Here is a 20,539-nt window from a genome sequence, read left to right on the forward strand (position 1 = left end):
GTTAACTGAAGATGGTTGTTGTTGTTGTTGTTTTTTTTTTGTCTTTTTCGTACAATTCTTTCTTATTCATATCCAATATATTCATGAGTATTAATATCATTGAAAATAAATTAGTCTTTTAGCAATATTTTATGTTTCTCTTTTACTTTCTTGTTTTGATCTGATATATTTACAAGTATCAATATCACCCGATTTCAACAAAGTAAAAATGAGGAGAGCCATTTTTACTTCAAAATGCACTAATAGATCACATATGCATTACGAAAATCATTTATGGAATAATATGGTATTTTGCGAAGTTTAATATTAATTAAGTTATTTTTATCTAAAATTTTAAATTATAATAGAATATTTCTTTAATTAATATTGTTGTGATATGTTTATATATGTGCTAGTTACTTACAAAAGTTTTATGAATTCAAATTAGTTATGACAAATATAATGACCATATTATAAAATACAAATAATTTTGAAGTTGAGTCTGAAGTTTTGCCTTTGGAGAAGAACATTTTAAACTTCAAATATAGAGTTTTGGAAACTTCAAAATGGAGTTTCTCTTTGGAGATGCTCTAAGAATACCTTAAACCATAAAATCAAATAACTAATTAAACAACAACAAACCTTTCATTAAACATAAATCGTGCTAGCTACGACTTTGGAATTTGACGCTTTTATGTTCTAAACGTTTTTCTGAAAAGGTTTATCTGTTCAAAACGTTTTTTGCAAAGCACTCTGTCTGTTGCTTACTCACAACGGTTCTTGTAGATTAGGAGGTAGGAGCTAAGAAGAATGCAGTAGCTTGGGTTCAAGATGCTGTAGTGACCGGTTTTTCCCAGTTCAAGAAACCAAGCTTACATGGGTGTCAAACAGCCTTCAACAAAACATAGTTCTGTTTCTGAAATAAGTAATTCTGAAGGTAAGAAGAACAGGTTAAAAGAGTCACTGAGTTCAGCGGAGGAGTTACTTCGAGTTTCAAGCCAATGGTTCTTTAAATATTTGGAGAACTCACTGAAGAAAGGGTCCTTCTTTGTGAAGAAGGAAAAAGCAAATGGAAAAGAGTCTATTCTTGTCAGCCTTAAAGCAGTAAACTGTTGGCTCGATGATCTGATAAAAAACAGATGTGAAGCCAGTGAAAAAGTCGAAGAATTAAGAAAGAAGCTACATCAGTTTCTACTTAAACATATCGAATCTGCCATTGGAGAAACAATGTAACATAATAATCACATTATATGGAATTTTTATTTCAGTGACTAATCTGACAACGGTTTTGATGTGAAAGATTTGAATGAAGTATGGTATAAAATAAAAAATCTTGTCATTTCCGCATCCACATTTGATATTGTTCTTCTTCATTGTTCCATGAGCGGTCTTGACTCCCCTTTAAGAGATCAGTACACAGAGGTAGGGCGCATGTAACCATGCTCAGCACAACAACTCTTAATCATAACTCATTGCTGCTAGTAAGGTACAACTTTCAAGCTACAATTTACACTCTGAACCGCGCCTCATGGTCTGGTGGTAAAGGAACCTCGGCTGAGGTGCCCGTCATCACGAGTTCGAACTCCGGCCACAGCGGATTTAACATGGTTTCCGTATGGCCTCCAGGACCTTCCTCGCTAGTTCCGGTTGGACGCGGTGAAATAGTCGGACTAAGTGAGAGGTCCGGATTCCTGTAAAAAAAATACACTCTGTGGAAAGAAACGAACAATTGGAGGCATGGGAAAATATTTCCCCACAAGAAACTCGGAAAGATTATGACATATTTATCTCAACACACATAGTTATCTTAAACATAAATTATTTTAATGATATTATTTTTATTAGTTTTGAATTTATATATCTTGGGTAAAAACGTCAATTCATATCAAGGAAGTGTATATTTCAAAAAGTAAAATAAAAATTGCAATTATCAAATTTCAAATCCTAAATAGGGTATTTTGCAAATTATCCCATGGTTTAAATTTATTTTCCATCAAAATATTTTTTTATAAATTTTATAAATTCACTTTAAAATTAAATACATGAGAATATTTCATTATACAGAGAATATTTTACAAGAATATATTTGTAAAATGTTTACAAGTATTTTTTGGTCATAAGGGATAAACTGTAATTTTATTAATCTCTTAAGTTATTTTTGCATTTGATGAATTTGCAGTATAAATTTGCACTGAAATTTAAATTTGAAGTCATTTTTAGCAAATCTCCCCCCCCCCCCCCCCCCCCCCCCCCAAAAAAAATATATATTCATCGAAAGACATAATATATATATGCAATCAATTCTTTCAAAATTAACATTAAATAAAATATTTGGTAAACACAAAATCTTTCTGTAAACCGCGGACCAAACTAATATTTTTTGTTAATGGGAAATACAATATATTGCGGACCAAACTATAATATATATAAAAAAAATATATCCATACGTACAACGTTGGGCAATACGTTAACAAACATAATAGATGACAGTTGTTAAAATGTTAGGTTAACGTGGCCAGTACTTTAACAATAAAATAACGTGGCCAAGAGATTCTTATAATCTCCGACGTTAACTTGCCAACCATTTTATCGTAAGGAAACAAAATACTAATTAACATCTGAATAAATGATTTCAAATTGACTAAATTTATCTGGCTAATCCAGTATATATATATAGTATACATATGCCTTTCTCTTTAAAAGAAGAAAGCGTCTTCGAGTTTTATTCGTCAAACAACTAGAAATAAATAAAAAACATGTCGATTCAAAAAAGCTCATCGATCCCTTTAGTGGTCGAGAAAAAACTCATCGAAATGGTGAAACCCCCAAAACACATACCTTCACATACTCTTTCCCTTTCAACACTTGACAATGATCCATACAACGAAGTTATCTACAAGGCCTGTTACGTTTTCAAAGCCAGGAACGTCGTTGATGATGATAACCAGCCGGGATATTTGGTTAGGGAGGCTTTGTCTCTTCTTCTTGGCTACTACTACCCACTTTCGGGGACTTTGAAGCGGCGCGAGACTGATCGGAAGATTCAGCTGAGCTGTGGCAGCGACGGAGGCGGTGTGGCGTTCACGGTTGCCACTGCAAACGTGAAGCTTTCTTCTTTGAAGTATCTAGAGAACATTGACTCAAATACAGCCCTGAAGTTCTTGCCAGAGCTTCGAGTGGATAAGGATGGTTATCCACCTTTTGCCTTGCAGGATACATAAACCATTTATGTTTCATATGATAAGGACGAACATTTCATAGTCATTTGGGATTAAATTGACACTTTTATAGTACTTTAATTTGATAAGGACTATTGCTAATTCTATGTCAAAGTAGTATAAAAGTGTTAATCCAATAATAAATGACTAGGTGATAATCCGCGCCCTGCGGGGAGCGAGAAGATTTTTTTATAACTTTTAATATGTAGACATAATAAAAGTTAAAGTCATAGTAAAAAATATATATGTAAGAAAGTACGGATTATAACTAAGAATTTTAGTATGTCAATAAAAATTTATATGCGATGAACTTTAAAATTAAATTGTATATTTGTTTGCATGTAGGTAAATTATAAATATAATATTAAATGAAACATAAGCAATAGTCTAATAAAATATAAAGGTCAATTTATAAATAAAAGAAAATGAAAAATAGAGACAAAATAACTGCTGTCAATAATGCCTTCAGAAGTCTTCGTTTGCAATCATATTATGAGCAATAGCAAAGAGATCATCTAGAGAAATTAAAAACATTATTTAACAAAATAAGTGAATGCATGTATTACCTCAATCGTAAAGCATCAATTTCTGGAACACCAATGGGGTCGAAGACAATTTTGGAAAACCCATCAATGTTAGTAACCCTCTAAGTCGGCCTTATTATGAAATATTAAAAATATTAGCATAATATACATATAATATCAGCTCCTATTAATCTATTGTATATACAATAAATACAATAGATTACCTTGGCCTCAATTAATTTGCCAACACTGTAAAACACATAATACTATGTCTGCATCTATAGATCCATCAAGAATCACAAGAACAGAACTGGAAAAATTCAAGAACAGTTCAAGAACAGAGGAGAGAGACTGGTGTGAATGATAAGAGATTTTAAAGAGAAAAAGAGAAATAAAACCAGAGTAATTTACGGAAGAGATTTAGGTTTCAAGAGATTGTTGCTCTGATACCATGAAAATTTATGAGAATTAGTGAAAGTTTATGAGAATTATTTGAGAGATTTTGGTGAAGAACTAAGAGAGGTATGTGAGAAAATCCAAGAGAGAAACAAGAATATTTGAGGAACATTTTTTCTTAGATTGATTTAGTGTCTACAATAGTTACATAAATAGATCTAGCAAGGAGAATAAGACAATGAGAATGAATAAACAAATGGAGATGAATAAACTAATGAAGACCAGATTTGGGAAAGTCACTTTCGGAAAGTGACAACTCTCTTCTCTCTTCCTTCCTTAGCATATCATGTGACTTTGGCTTGTTTCCACACTCCAACAGCTCTATCCAGTTGCCTCCACTTGTTTAAATTCGTCTAAGACTTCAGGCAAGATATTTAAATCAGTCTCACACATTTCCTTGCTTCAGTTTTCCTGTCCATGATTTCATGTCCATGATTTTCTGTCCATGATTTTCTGTCCATGATCTCCTGTCCATGATCTCCTGTTTATAATCTCCTGTCCATGATCAATCATGTTCTTCATGTCTTTACTCTTGTTCTTTATTCTCTTCATGTCAAAAAGACTCGTCTTGCAGTCGATGTTCAGGAGAAACTGAACATAGGTAACTCAATGAATACTCGAGAAACTGAAGTAAGAGGAAACCGACTCAAGAATCTAATCTAGATAGCATTGGTGCAAGACTAATGCAGCGTAGAAGGACCAAAATGGCCTTCAAAAGAAGTTTGGGACGAAAAACCTAAACTATCTCTCAGTCTTTCTCTCCCTCACTCTGCCATTTCCCTCTGTTATGTTTCTTTTGTTGTTTGTTCAAGCTCCTTGATAAATCTAACCTCTTTTGTTTCCCTCTCTTTTATGTATATGTAACATTACTCTCTCTATTGTCGACCAAATCAAAGACCAAAATATCGCCATCATGGACAACGCTAGCAACAGCAAAATTGTTACTGAGATGCAAATGTTGCAACAAATACTATAAACGCAGCAGACAATGCAATATCGACAATATGAGCAGCGTGAGCAACAATAGGAGCAGCATGTGATTAGGCAAATAAATTTCCTGTAGAACTTTTCATAGACACTCAGCTATTGCTCCACCAGCCTATTAGATGCAAGACACTGAAATCAAATCTGATAGTCTTATATGCAAAGATTAACAGTTGTTGAAATGTTAAAAACTTAAAAGTTGACGTGGCCAAGACTAACGTGCGCTATTATAATGTCCACCGTCAACGTTGCGGACCATTTTAACGTTGCGGGCCATTTTATGATAAGAAAACAAAAGTGAATTATAATCCTGATAAGTGGCCAGATTTGGTGCGTGTCAGGGAGATGCTATACTTACCAGATCTGGACAACCTATAGTCTTCTGATGTCCTTTTCCGGTAACCTAACTTTGCTCCACCACTCAATTCACTAAGAAAACAAACGTGAATTAACATCTTGACAGATGCCCTTCTCTCTATAAAAGACGAAAGAGTTCTTAAGAGTTTTATTCATCAAACAAGTAGAAAAAATAACATGTCGATTCAAAAAAGCTCATCGATCCCTTTAATGGTCGAGAAAAAACTCACCGAAATGGTGAAACCACTAAAGCGCATACCTTCACATACTCTTTCTCTTTCAACACTTGACAATGCTCCTTACAACGAAGTTATTTACAAGCTATGTTACGTTTTCAAAGCCAGGAACGTCGTTGGTGATGATAACCAGCCGGGATATTTGGTTAGGGAGGCTTTGTCTCTACTTCTTGGCTACTACTACCCACTTTCGGGGACTATGAAGCGGCGGGAGACTGATCGGAAGATTCAGTTGAGCTGCGGCGGCGAGGGAGGCGGTGTGCCGTTCACGGTGGCTACTGCAAACGTGGAGCTTTCTTCTTTGAGGTATCTAGAGAACATTGACTCAGATACAGCCTTGAAGTTCTTGCCAGAGCTTCGAGTGGATAAGGATGGTTATCCACCTTTTGCCTTGCAGGTACATAAACCATTTATGTTTCATATGATAAGGACGAACATTTCATGCATGCAAATAGCTAGACCTATTACTTATCTTGCATATATTTGATCACGTTTAATTAAGAAATATAAATTAGGTTATTTTTTCGTAAGAAGAGTGGATTTGTAATTTGAAACCTTTAGATTTTACCATATTAATGAATAATGAGTACCGACAGTGTGAGGAAAAATAAAATAAAATAAAATAAAATCGGTCTGGTCTTCCCAAATCCCCTAAAACTTGTCTTCTTGTCCATTTTCTCCGAAAAAAAAAACAAAACAAAAAAACACCTTCAGTGAAATACCAATCATGATGACAGGTGACCAACTTTGAATGTGGAGGCTTCATCTTAGGGATTGCTCTGTCCCATTCAATGTGCGATGGATATGGAGAGGGACATATCATGTGTGCCTTAACGGAGTTGGCCCGGGGGAAAAAGAAGCCACTGGCGACGCCGGTTTGGGAAAGAGAGAGGCTCGTGGGAAAGACTAAAGAAAACGATAAACATTCTTTTATTCCCGGGGGCGACACGGCTGCTTCACCCTACTTACCTACTGATGATTGGGTATGTGTACAATCAAGATCACATAGTTTTGAAATTTTCATTAGATTTGGTAAAGGCAGAGGAAATAGAAACTACAGATAAATGAGGTAACTAACAAAATTTGAAATTCCCTAGAGAAAAACTAACAAAAAACTGAAATTCCCAACATAAATCTTTTAGTAAAAGAAAAAAACAAAAGATTGAAATTCCCTAAAGAAACTAAGATAGGCTTATTGGAAATAGAATTTCTGTGGACTCAGAAAATTAAATAAGTTAAAAGAATTTTATAAGCCAAGTAGATTTAACAAATAATGAATTTATTTTGTAATTATATATATTAATTTTTCGCCCACCAAAGTTTTCAAATTACCGGTGCCAGTTGGTCTGGGCGCCGGTGCCAGTGGGTCAGGACGCCGGCGACTTGATGATTTCCACACATCGAAGAAAAGAAAGTGATGTCACTGATTATTTCGGTTATCATGGATTTCATATTTTTTTCTCAAAACTTATTTTGTAGAATAATGTGTATACATGTTTTCTAAGAACTTATGAACTTTTCACATAAAATGATTGTTTTCTAATTATTTAATATTAAAATATTTTTTGTTGCATTTTAATAATAATTGTTTTGACATTTTGTATTGTCTTGTTGTGATTTTGTTTCAAGTTTTGTGTGATCTTTGTTCATATTCTTATTCAAGATCAACCTATAATTTTTTCATGATTCTAGATAATATTTTCTCAAATTGTTCTTACATCACTTTTTGATGATTTTGTTATCTATAATTCTCTTTTTTCATAATTTTTCACTTAGAATAAAAAGTAATAAAAAAGTGTGTTTGTGTATCTGTTTTTTGTTAAATAATTTTAAAGAATCTTAAGAATATATATAATATTTCTAAAACTGAGTCTTATGAGTAAAATTTGAAAGAATTTATGTCTTGATAACCAGAGAATTGAATATATATAATTACAAAATTAATGAAATCTTTTGAATAAACGAGGATTTTATTGAAATTTATAAGTTTCTAAGCCAATAACAAATAATTCTACTAAGATTTTGAAACCCTAAACCACAATGGAATCTCTAAACTTTTTAATTCCTTTAAAATTAATCTATCAATAACCCCTTCTAAAAATATTAAAAGACTATTTTCTCTACGAAGGTTTTAGGAAACTTTCCTGCAAATGATTTCGGACCCTTTCACACGAGTTTATGAACCCTTATGATAAAACCAAGAAAATAATATGTGATATTATCCAGTTTTAACATATTTGGAGTTGCGAAATATTTCAAAATTAGCTAAGGATTGGTTTAGTGGTTCCCACTTGAATAATTTTCCTACAAGTATAGGCTAGGAACGGTTCTCCTTACATGAAGAATTATCCAGGAGCATTATCCATGCGATTCTTATTTTTTTCAAAAAAAAATATTGCTATTTTATTATAAATTATTAATACAGTTTTTTGAAAAAAAAACTAATTGACAATTCATAAAAAGACAAATATTTTATAGATATCTCAAAAGTTTTTAGATAAAACTTTTTCAAATCTCTTTCTTACCTTTTTGGGTTGCACTATTCAACGAAAGATATCTTCAACTGAAATTCCCTAACCATTTTTATTTGGCAAATCAAAATGGTGTCACGCTATAAATCTATTAGAAAACTCAGTGAATAGGCTACTCGACAACTACAATCACTTAAAGACGTTAGTCTAGTGTTAAAAGCTAGCAAAATTGAATTGTTTGAAATGATTCAGTAATTAATGCAATATACAAAAATAGTTCTTGCGTGCTGACAAACTTTGGCTAAAAATGAAACAAAACTTGTTTCAAAAAATCAGATGTCAAATTACTGATGTTTTTCTTTGAATTATAAAATTACTAATGGTATTAAGATGTGTATGTTATAACAATGTGTATAAATGATACATATATCTATATTTTGTTGGAAAATATCTAAGATATATATATATATATATAATTAGTAGTGAAATTTTGGATTTCTGATTCTCTGTATATTCCGGGTTACTTCACGATTATATCTATAAATCAAATATGCGATTCTTGTTTTGGAGGAAAAAATGTAATTCTCTAATTTGAAACCATAATTCAACATTTTCCATGAATCATTTGGTATATTCATTAAAAAAGAACAACAAACTTTTAAATGGGATGTTATTTTTCTGGTCAACACTTTGGACTGCAAGTATAATAGAATTAAGATGTTTAGGTTAAAGAAATCTCAAAATATTTTTGTTCCTCTCGAAAAACTATTATGATTATTACTCTTTTTACAGAAACATTTATCAAAACTCATTTTATAACAACTAAAAGAAATAGATGGGCTAAATTATTTATTCTTATTTTATAATCTAAAAAATATTTCTAACTCTACCATTTTTGATATATGTAATCAGGTAACTGAGAAAATAAATATTAGAGCTGAGAGCATAAGAAAACTGAAAGAAGCTACATCAAAAGAGTGTGACTTCTCTAATGAGACACTCACTACTTTCGAAGTCGTAGGGGCTTATTTGTGGAAGTCAAGAGTTAAAGCTCTGAGTTTGGATGGAGATGGAGTCACATCTTTGGGTGTAGCTGTAGGAATCCGAAATGCAGTGAATCCACCTTTGCCCGATGAATACTACGGTAATGCATACATAGACGTGTACTTGCCATTAACTGTTAAGGAAGTGGAAGAACATACCATCTCAGACATCGTGAAGCTCATAAAACAAGCAAAGAGAAAGGCATACGATAAAGATTATCTCCAAGAAGAGCTTGCGAACATTGAAAGTATCATCAATATGAACTTAACGATCAAAGGTAGATTTTGTTTGACGGACTGGAGGAACATAGGGATTTTTGGATCGATGGATTTTGGGTGGGGTGAGCCGGTGAATATTGTCCCGGTGGTTCCAGCAGAGATAGCTAGAATTGTTAGTATGTTCATGCCAGCGTCGAGGTTAGAACCTTCAATGGTCGGAGGGGTTCAAGTCATGATTACGTTGCCAAGAGCTGCAATGGTTAAGTTTAAAGAAGAGATGAATGCTCTAAACTGAAACTTTTTTCTTTGATGTGGGAATCTTAATAAATAAACATCAATAAGTGTAATAATTTACACCAAAAAAATAAGTGTAATAATCTATTCACAAAAAGTTATTACCATTTACATTTAGACTGTTTTCACAAAAAGTAAAATTTATGGAACACTATTCAAAATATTTTTTTTACAAATTAATTTGACGATGTTATGAACAAAACTTTTCTTTTTAAGAAACTATAGTATTTCATAAATTAGTTTTACTTTAACTATGAGAAAATAATATTCATCCAATTCTTAATTATTTCTATAAACAGTTTTAAAAAATGATCATATATCTTGTTCTTTACACAACATATTTTACACTAATATATATATATATATATATATATTTGTTTTTAGAAATGGGGGCTATTAAAATGTTTTATTTCAATGTGTAGAGATGCGATTCTAGATAGATGAGAGATATTTATGGAATACCAAACCACCGGATGTAAAATCTCTTCTTTTTTTTTTTATTATACAAGAGTATAATAGTTTCCATCGTATTGGGTCCAGACTAGCCACACGTTAAAAGCTTACGTTTTCGGCCCACAAGTATAAAATCTCAGGAGACAAAGTCCTAAGAAACAGAGAGACAAAGCTTCAACCATGATGAGTCAGTGCTAATAAAAATTAGGAAAAGCTTAAGGACTACCCACACACAAACACCACATTATAAAAAAACCAAGCACAAAAGTAAAAGACAGTGAGAGCCTTGGCCAAGAACCAACTATAAAACAAATACACATGCGCTTAACTTCTTGAATGCTCAATGTTATAAGTGATTATTGTATTGTACAACTTGTATCTCAAAGACTGATAATTTGTTATGTTTTGGTGTTGCAGCTAAAACTTACAGAGAAAATATTATCATAAAAACTTATTATTGATCGCATATATATTTTGTCAAAGGACCCCTATACAAGCGTTTATTATAATGGCGGAATTGCTACCGGATATTACGTCCCCATGTCTTCTGCCATAACAATGATGAGTTGGAGTGTTCATGAGTATATCTCAAGTACCAAGTTGCTGGTGAACTCAGCCATGTTGAAAGACTCACTAATTCTTGTTTTGTTATCAATTGAAAAAGTTTTTCTTGTTAAATCGATTTTTGGTTACCTACCACCGGATCTTGGAAGCTTACTAAAGAAAAGAATCAAAGATTATGAGAAACTAGAATCTTGCGACGACTGAACATTAGAAATAAAAATTTGAAGCTGCTACCTTTATTGGTAAAACTTTATGGCTTACGGGTGGAAACGCCAAGTACGAATCCTAGCAACAGCGGAGAAAGAATTTAGCAACCGGTTCTTATTCATGGCTCAAGAAAATATGAGAATTTTGGCGCGAAACTTCTTGCAATCAATCAAACAAACAAAAAAATAAAGATAAAAACTAATAATTTAAAGTTTTTTCTCCTTTTATTTTAAGGCTTAATTAATCCTCCTAGGTTCAGAGACAAACACTAGTAATTTAACCCTCTCTTTAGGTTATTAAGTATACACGAACCGGAAACCTATAGCTTAAGTGCTTCAAGTCCTTTCAAATGAATCAATTCGTCTAGGGTTTAAAACCAAATCAAACCAAACCATTTGGGTTGATGAAAACGTGAACCAAATAGTTTAGATATATAATTTGGTTTGGTTTGGGTTTGGTTGGATTGATTTGGCTTGATTTGGTATGGGATTTTTACACATTCCTAAAAATATATAGATATTTCAAGTATTTTTGGTGTTTTGAATATTTTTAGTTGTTTTAAATATTTAGTTTTAACTATTTATATATATTTTCAGATATTTTGAACAACTTTAAAACATTTTGTGTATTTGATTTTTTTTTGGATATAAAATCTAAAACAATTAATATATTTAAGTATGTAAATATATTTAGATATATATGAAATATTTCAGTTCGAGTCAGATGCGGTTCCGGTATTCTATCTTTATATACCAAAATTTCGAACCTGCTTTGATTCATGTTCATAACTATTTTTTCGGATTAGTTTCGATTTAGATTTTTTGTCCACTCCTGCTTTCAGTGGTTCAACAGCTACTTAACATGCCGAGATGGTTATGGTCCAGTGACCATGCCTTGTGACAAAGTTCACCTTGGCATCAAGGATTCAATCCCTCCTCTGCTCCAAAGGAAGGAGCCTCCCCTTCATAGAGTTAATGGGCTAATGGGCCGGTCCGTTGTGGTCCGAAGTCGACAAAAAAAAAAAACAGCTACTTAACATCCATGCGTAACGTAACCATTTTGTTTGCTAGTTATGCTGTCTTAAATATATTAAAAGAAAAATAAGAACGAAAGTTACTCCTAGATTCAATCAAAAATCTGTTTTGAAAAGTATTTCTCTTATAATTAAAATAAAAATTTTACTTTGAAAAAATAGTATGCTGTCCACCCACTCACAAACGCATCAATTAAATAAAAATAAAGAAATGTCTCAATGCCAAGTCAAAGATAAACAAGTTGGTAGTTGACCTTGACCAAAAAGGGTATATCCGTCACTTCACAACCGTTCCCAGACTTTTCCTAAGGACTCATCCGTCTTTATAGAAAAAATAGACACCCACTCGTTACGCTTCTCCTCCCTTCCGGTCTCTAATCAAAATTCAATTTTCACTCTCCCGATTAGGAAGCAGATCACCGGAAAACCCCAAAACGGAGATTTCGATTCTCCGATCAGTATCAACCGAAATCTCCACCGAAGAGCAGACGATTTTAAAAGTTTCTCGAAGTGGAACACTCTTAAAAATGGATGCGAAGAAGATGAAGAGAAGAAGCTCGTCGTAGAGGAAGAACAGAGGTACTTTATTTCGATCAATATTTCAGCTCTATGGTATCCGCCATTAATGGAGAGGACTCAGTTTCTCTCTCTTTCTTTCGTCTCTATGTGTGTATTTATTTATTACGGTTGAGGAGCTGAGAGAGCTTTAATAGCTCAACTAAATCTCCTACTAGCTCTTAAGGGTTTTAGCTTCATCACATGATTCTTATATTGTTGCAGGAAGGTGATTTATCATTAACATCGATAAGATGATGATGGCGATTTCTCATAACTTGAATTTATTTTTGATCTTAACGGTCATCATCGGAGGATCCGTCTCTTCTTACTCATCTCCTTGTAACGGAACATGCCGTGGAATTATTATGCCTTACCCTTTCGGATTCTCACACGGTTGCCCGATCAAATTCACCTGCTCCGCGACGGAGGGAGCGCAGATCGGAGGCTTCTCCGTGCGAAACGTGAACGCGACGGAAGGGAACATATTCGTCGGCGTCCCGCACGACTGCAACCGTAGTATCGAAGCCATGACGCCGCTCTTCGGGGAGGTTTACGCGCCGACGTCGGAGAACAGCTTCCTGATGGAGGAATGCACGAACGCGACGGACGGGTGTTCGATCAAGCAGAAGTTCTTGGAGACTAAGCTGAATCTGCAGAGCTGTGATCCCTTAGGGAAGGATAACGTGAGTTGTTTCTCTACTGAGACGAACTCGAGTTCCAATGGTACAGCTAGGTTTTTTAGTATGAGGGATTTGAGGAGGAGCTCGTGCAAGAAGCTGTTCTCGTCGGTTGCGTTCGAGTCTGTAAGTGGGAATGAAGGAATAGCGCTGGAGTTTGAACGGGTTAGGTTGGGTTGGTGGGTGAAGGGGGAGTGTGAGACGAGAGACTCTACTTGCGGGGCTAATGCCATGTGTACGCCAGTTCAAACTCCTGATGGAAGTGCAGGACACCGGTGCTCATGTATGGAGGGATACCGCGGCGACGGGTACATCAAGTCTCCTTGCCGGAAAGGTTAGTCAGTGGGAATGGTTTTCAAAAGTTGGAGTAACTTGTTAAAAGATGATTCAAGTATAGATTATTTATTACTTCTTTTAATGATGTTGTTGACTGCCTTTGCAGCAATACCAAACTGCCATGGTTCAAGGCTGGTCCGGGGACATTGTAGATCTAACCTTGCTATTGTTGTAGGAGGTAACTCTTTGATTCTGTAACTTTTGTTCGTTTTTAATGGATCTTTGGCTTTGTTTACTCATTTGCTACCATATAGGAACTGTTGGTGGAGCATTTTTGCTAGCTGGATTGGCTCTTTTGTGCGTTTGTAAGCGGAGACGGTCTGCTTCTTTGAGAAGCCATTTAAGCGCAAAGCGTCTTTTGACTGAAGCCACAGGGAACACAAGCGTCGCATTCTTCCCTTACAAGGACGTCGAGAAAGCAACGAATTGTTTCTCCGAAAAGCAGAGGCTAGGAACAGGCGCCTACGGTACAGTATATAAAGGAAAGCTCCAAAACGATGAATGGGTTGCTATCAAAAGACTCAAACACAGAGACTCGGAGAGTGTTGAGCAAGTCATGAATGAGATCAAGCTTCTTTCCTCTGTGAGTCACCCGAACCTTGTCCGTCTCTTGGGTTGCTGTATAGACCAAGGTGACCCGGTTCTTGTTTACGAGTTCATGCCACATGGTACTTTGTCAGAACATCTACAGAGAGAGATAGGGGACGGTCTTCCATGGACTGTGCGTCTCACTGTTGCAACTCAAACAGCTAAAGCTATCGCGTATCTCCACTCTGCAATGAACCCACCTATCTATCACCGTGACATCAAGTCCAGCAACATTCTTCTCGATTATGATTTCAACTCCAAAGTTGCGGACTTCGGTCTCTCTAGGCTCGGAATGACTGAAACCTCACACATTTCAACGGCTCCACAAGGCACCCCTGGCTATCTCGACCCGCAGTACCATCAATGCTTCCATCTTTCTGACAAGAGCGACGTCTACAGCTTCGGTGTCGTTCTTGCTGAGATTATTACAGGACTGAAAGTTGTCGATTTCACTCGACCGCATACTGAAATCAACTTGGCAGCTCTTGCTGTCGACAAAATCGGGTCAGGTTGTCTGGACGAGATTATAGACCCGGTTCTTGACCTGAATCTTGACGCATGGACTCTCTCGTCTATCCACAGGGTGGCTGAGCTCGCGTTCCGATGCTTAGCCTTTCACAGTGACATGAGACCTACGATGACTGAAGTAGCGGACGAGCTTGAACAGATACGGCTCAGCGGCTGGATCCCAAACATGAGCTTGGATTCACCAACCGGTTCTCTCAGGTCATCTGATCAGGGAAGCGAAAGATCGGCATCAGTTAAAAAAGCATTAGCAGGAAGCAGAAGACTTGTTGTCCCTCCCAAGCAACCTGATATCCTCGCTTCTGTCGAAGAGATGAATGATAACTCACCAGTCTCGGTTCAAGATCCTTGGTTAAGTGCACAGAGCTCACCGTCTGCAAATACATTACTCGGTAACATGCCCAGGTGATGATAATGATCTCAAAACGCTTTGTACCACTTTATTGTTTGTAAGTTCATCTTTGTGTAGCTTTTGTAACATCATTCAGTTTTCATAATGATAAGTAGAGAGATTAACGATGGAGGCTACAGTTTTATACATGAGTAAATGTAAACAATATTTCAATCATTACCACATAAAGTCTAGTAAGAATGTTCTAATCGTCGTACGTATCAGATTAGAAGTTAAAATATTCAGGCTGGCTTAACATTTATACAGACCCTAACCAGGAAAAATATTTAAAACCCTTAAAAATTTCATATTTTTTTTAAAAAAAAATGAAATTATTTTAAATGCAAAGAAAATATATACATTAAAAATATTTTTGGGTATTTTTAGTATTTACAAAATTTAATAGAAAACACATGATAATATATATAAATTTGTTAAGATTTTTATTTGGTAAGGTACGGAAAACAGACTTCGGTCGCATTGTCCCCATCTAAGAGCCGCCGGAACTGATAATATATATAAATGACTTCTTTAGTTGAGAAAAGAAACAGATCAATTTAATGTCAAATCTTCATGATTAGATTTGAAATAGGATTTGAACGCGTTTTCAGCTATGATTATTGCTAACGAACTCGGAGTTCTTTACTAAATAAATTTATTGTTTTCATAGTTATCATATTTTAATTCAATTATAAACGAATTGGTTGACCAACCAACATTAGTTTACAAGTACATCTGTGGAGCAGGAACAAACTACAATGATCTTATCGTAACTTGTCTTATTCTGTTTCATAACACTATAAAATTAGATGTCAATTAGGCAATAATTTTCAACAATTTCGACCAAAAACTATTTTTTTTAATGAATGTTAAATTTATTCATCCGAAAAACCGTTATTACAATGAATGCATCTAATATTATAATGAAACTAAATACAATGGAAGCTATTAGAAAAAAACTGATTTGAAACAAACGATTGAATGAGGAAAGTGGAAGCTGAGTCAACGAGTTCCAAACCACACGCTCATTGCGTTTTCATGCCATTTCCCCCGAGTTCTTTGAATAGCAGTTATTTTGTTTCTGACTTGCTCGTCTATAGAGCTAAGCAGTCGAGACCAAATCATGGGATGCTCTCCCATTCTTCTGATATTTCTGTCATGCCATACTGCATGGATCATCGTTTGGAAAGCATAGCGAACTAGAAACGTGACGGTTTGATTTCGAACACCATTCGACAACACTTGAAGAATCTGATTCCATTGGTTAGAATAATACCCCTGAAATAGTTTGAACACCAGCCCCTTCCAAACCTTCTCAGTGTATGAGCAGAGGAAGAACCGTACATTATTAAGGAAACCTTTTATCATCAAACGGACTTAGGAATTGGAGTGGCCTCTTGATTAAATTTATGATAATGAAATCTCAGATCTAATTGGTAGTTTGAACACGTTTTTTCCCCTTTACACACTTGCGCATACACATTTTCTGGAATACCTCATTTTCTAATCAACTTAACAAATATTGTTCAAATCAATGAACTTCAACCGAATCTTGTAATATCCTAAACCCAATAAATCTCTTAACTACTTATCATAAATCTCAAATCTCACAAACCATATTTTAACTCTAATATTCCCACTAGGCATGGGCGTTCGGGTACCCGTGGTTCGGATCGGATTTTTCAGATTTTTGGGTTTTTGGGTTTATGCTCCTAGGTCCCATACAAAAATTTTATTAGTACGGGTCGGATTCGGATAATAACACTTCGGGTTCGGTTCAAAATTGTATTGCATCTTAAAACCCATAAAGTAACCATTTATCATTCGGATTTGGGTTATATAGGTTTGGTTCGGATATAACCGAAGTAAAAAAAAAAATTTTTAAAGCAAAACATAAAGAAAAACACCTAAATTAAATAAAAAATAATCTATCACACTTAAAATTAATAAAATAATAAAAAGTTAAATCAAGTGTGAAAACAAACATCATTTGTAAACAATATATATTACCTTATAGAGAATAAACTTGTTATTTCAGTGAGTAGATTATAAAGTACTTATTTATAACTAATTGTGTACTTAAAGCATTTATTAAAAAAATTATATTTATATTTTATATATCATATTACCACAAATATTGAATTTAATAATTGAAATACTTATATATATTTCAAAATATTTATATTGACTATTAATTTCAGATTTTCCTTGACCCATCATCCTTGGGGACACAGTGGATCGTCAGATTTATTTTAATAGTTGGATTCCGATTCGGGCTTGGGAGGGTTAAAGTTTCAAAAATTCGATTTGACCCCAAGGAGTTTTCAGTAGATCTAATTAGACCATGCATGCTTAATTATATACATTTCAAAGAGTTTATGTTGCTGGAGACACATTTTAATACTTCAGATGGTTTTAGATACATTAACCAATAGTTCGTGTAGCTACAAATCCTTTTTCCTTTACATTTCTCTCCTCTTAACCAGTCCTTAATCATGCCACCAAGCTTTTGTTAGTGCAAATTGATTAAGATTTTAAAATTTGTGAACTAAATTGTCTACTTTCTAATAAAAATAAGTATTTAGATAACAAAAACCCGAATTATCTCTTCGGGACAGAGTGGAAGAAGGGAGAGATTCGCGAACAACGAAAGGGACCCAAACCAAACCTGGATTTAAAACGGTTTTAACCAGGTTTGTATTATTATATCCAAGCTGAACTCGAGAAAACTCAAGAAAACTCAAACCTAATCTGAACCAAACTTTAAGAATATCCAGATGAGACTAAATTTTATGCGCTCTAAGAAGCAAAATCGGATTGAATCTAAATAAAACCTCGATTGGACACCCAAACACCCAATATAATTTATTTGTATTTGTTGTTTTTGATTTTAGTTTATCAAACTATATATAGTGTATACTCTAGGTAACATCTCAAAATAACAGATAAATGTAATTTAACATATAATTTTGTTATGGCCCTTCATTGATCTCTTATTTTGTTACCTCACATAGATGACTCATAATTGATATGTGGCATTTTGGCGCATTTAACAGTAATTTTTGTTTTTGAAGTATTTTCAAGTCATTCTCGACTCATTAGGTCCTTGTTGAGTAATTATACGTCCAAGAGAGGTTTTAGGGTTCAAAAAACCTGCTGAATCGTTGAATCAGATTGTTTATAATGATGATCTATCTTCGAGGTCTTCATCTATTGGTGATATTTATGCTAAAACTTGATTAGCTAAGTTTCGGATCTTAGATTGTTTAACACAGCAAGAGTGATTGATTAATTGCTTGAAATAACGTAGATGATTAAACTGTCTTTAGCCAATGACAATTGATTCTATTACGATTTGTGAACATATCTTGCATGTATAACTCCTTGAATCCAAACAATATTTTAGGATCTTAGGTTTTAAAACATAATATGATTAACACTACAACAAGAGGAAACTTTTATATATATATATATATATGTGTGTGTGTGTGTGTGTGTCTGATTTGAGTTGTACAGCGTTTAAAATGATTTCCATGTTTAATTCACTGATTAACGACCTCTAATTTCTTGTGGCTCATCCTAACACCTAACTATTTATCTCTCAAAATTTTACATTATCTAATTAATTATTCTATTTATTTATTTTTGCTTGATTAAAAAAACACTTACAACCGCTTTTTGTTACTTATACTTCAATATGAAAGAACCATAGTGAAAAGCTCTTTGGATTCAATCTTCAAAAATGTTAGATATATATATATATATATATATATTCAATTGTTAGTGTGTATTGCGCTGAGTAAAACTTAATATCAATAGTCTTCCATCAAAAAGTTTAGGGTTTAGTGATTATTGTTTACGGTTTAGTATTTACGAGGAAGTTGGGGTTTATAAACATTTATAAATATTTGATAAACTATTTTAAAATCATTATGATTTAAAAGAGTTAATTTAATTTTTATCACAAATTTAAAATAGTTATGAAAATATTAAAGATGAATGTTCTAGGATTTTCACACTTATTAAAGATGAATGTTCTAGGGTTTTCACACTTATTAAGAAACCATATTAAAACTTAGTTATTAATGCATAGTTTTTTGTAACTTTATATTTCTTATATTTTTAAACCAATAGGATTAAAAGAAATGTAATTAATATTTTTGAAACACACAATTTTTCATTATTTGTTAACAAAATATGCTTTGAAAACATAAAAAATCCATCTTTTAGAAACAAAATATTTTCCTAGAATATCCATCTTTAAAAAACAGAGGGAGTATTATTTAAGGATAAATTTGAAAATTGATATCACACATGTGATTAAATTGAAATTCTCATTAATTACAATTAACATCATTAATAATTAAAAGGTGGGGTAAGAAGCTTTCATAGTTTCATCTAATTTTTTTCAACCGTGCACCTTCCTTAATTACACCCCTTATGTCTTGTGGAGCACCAATGGAATCTAAACTTTTACTAGTACTTTTTAGAACTTTGACTTTATTCTTCTTGGCTCCTGCCTTTTCGGAAGCCCCTTGAATAGACCCCGCTTAACGTTTAGTTCAATAGACAATAGATTAAAGTATTTCTCTCTATATGTATATATGGCAAATCCTAGTGATCATAAGAAAAGAAGAATAAAGAGTGGAAATAATTTGAGTTGGCTACTGGAAGTTAAGAGGAGCCATATAGGATGTGTGGCTTTAAACAAGCTCATGCGCCACGAAACAAATTCATATTTATATATTAAATTGATTTGCAATGCTGTCGTGCATCTATCACCGCTGATTTCTTAATCAAAAGCAATTTTAGTTCTAATTTAGAATTTCATAAATTAGTACTAGAGTGTGTATGTGGAATGTATTTGACCTTTTTAATAAATTAATGTGTACAACTTACACCACGACAATGATATTGTATTGTGAAAAACAAATTATCAGTAATCATAAAAATGTGGTACATGTTGTATGGATGATGTTGAAGATGACTTGGTTTAAATCGTTTAGGCTCAAATCGATCGTTGATAACATTTAAATTTTCAATACTGTTGCAACTAAAAAAACAACGTTCTTCAGTGTTTTTTTTGCTAGTAATATCCAAAATATAAAGTCACTATATATCAATCGTGTGATCTTTGTTTTCAGCAATGAAGATATATAGTCACTATATAGTTGTGACTTGGGACTATGTAGTCAGTTAAACAAGATATCAGTGAAGAAGTACTAAACACATGTGTTATTGACATGATTATGTCTCTTTTTTTTACCCGCCGACATAATTATGTCTAATATTTTAGTTAAGACTACTACTGCTATTGCCAAATATTGAACACAAAAGAAGTACTACGATCTACTAAATTAATAATCCCACTGGTTGTTGCAGCCTACGAAATATTTTAGCGGCTCACAGGACACCTTTTAAACATT

General features: G+C 33.7%; 3 protein-coding genes across 3 annotated transcripts; all 3 read left to right on the top strand.

The window, feature by feature from the left end:
• Positions 1–2,735: 2,735 nt before the first annotated feature.
• On the top strand, positions 2,736–3,200 carry LOC106363697 (spermidine sinapoyl-CoA acyltransferase-like). Its single transcript, XM_013803398.1, has one exon. It carries the CDS (start codon positions 2,736–2,738, stop codon positions 3,198–3,200), a length of 465 nt encoding a protein of 154 aa, XP_013658852.1.
• Positions 3,201–5,624: 2,424 nt separating this feature from the next.
• On the top strand, positions 5,625–9,894 carry LOC106368642 (spermidine sinapoyl-CoA acyltransferase). Its single transcript, XM_022691334.2, has 3 exons — positions 5,625–6,151; positions 6,492–6,737; positions 9,138–9,894. Exons 1-3 carry the CDS (start codon positions 5,696–5,698, stop codon positions 9,780–9,782), a joined length of 1,347 nt encoding a protein of 448 aa, XP_022547055.2. The 5' UTR covers positions 5,625–5,695; the 3' UTR covers positions 9,783–9,894.
• A 2,254-nt stretch (positions 9,895–12,148) lies between these two features.
• Positions 12,149–15,290, top strand: LOC106368643 (wall-associated receptor kinase-like 14). Its single transcript, XM_013808649.3, has 4 exons — positions 12,149–12,617; positions 12,819–13,607; positions 13,716–13,787; positions 13,864–15,290. The coding sequence occupies exons 2-4, from the start codon at positions 12,848–12,850 to the stop codon at positions 15,129–15,131; spliced, it is 2,100 nt and encodes a 699-aa protein (XP_013664103.2). The 5' UTR covers positions 12,149–12,617; positions 12,819–12,847; the 3' UTR covers positions 15,132–15,290.
• Positions 15,291–20,539: the final 5,249 nt, after the last annotated feature.

Source organism: Brassica napus, chromosome A9, assembly GCF_020379485.1.
Source record: "Brassica napus cultivar Da-Ae chromosome A9, Da-Ae, whole genome shotgun sequence".
Taxonomy (NCBI): Eukaryota; Viridiplantae; Streptophyta; class Magnoliopsida; order Brassicales; family Brassicaceae; genus Brassica; species Brassica napus.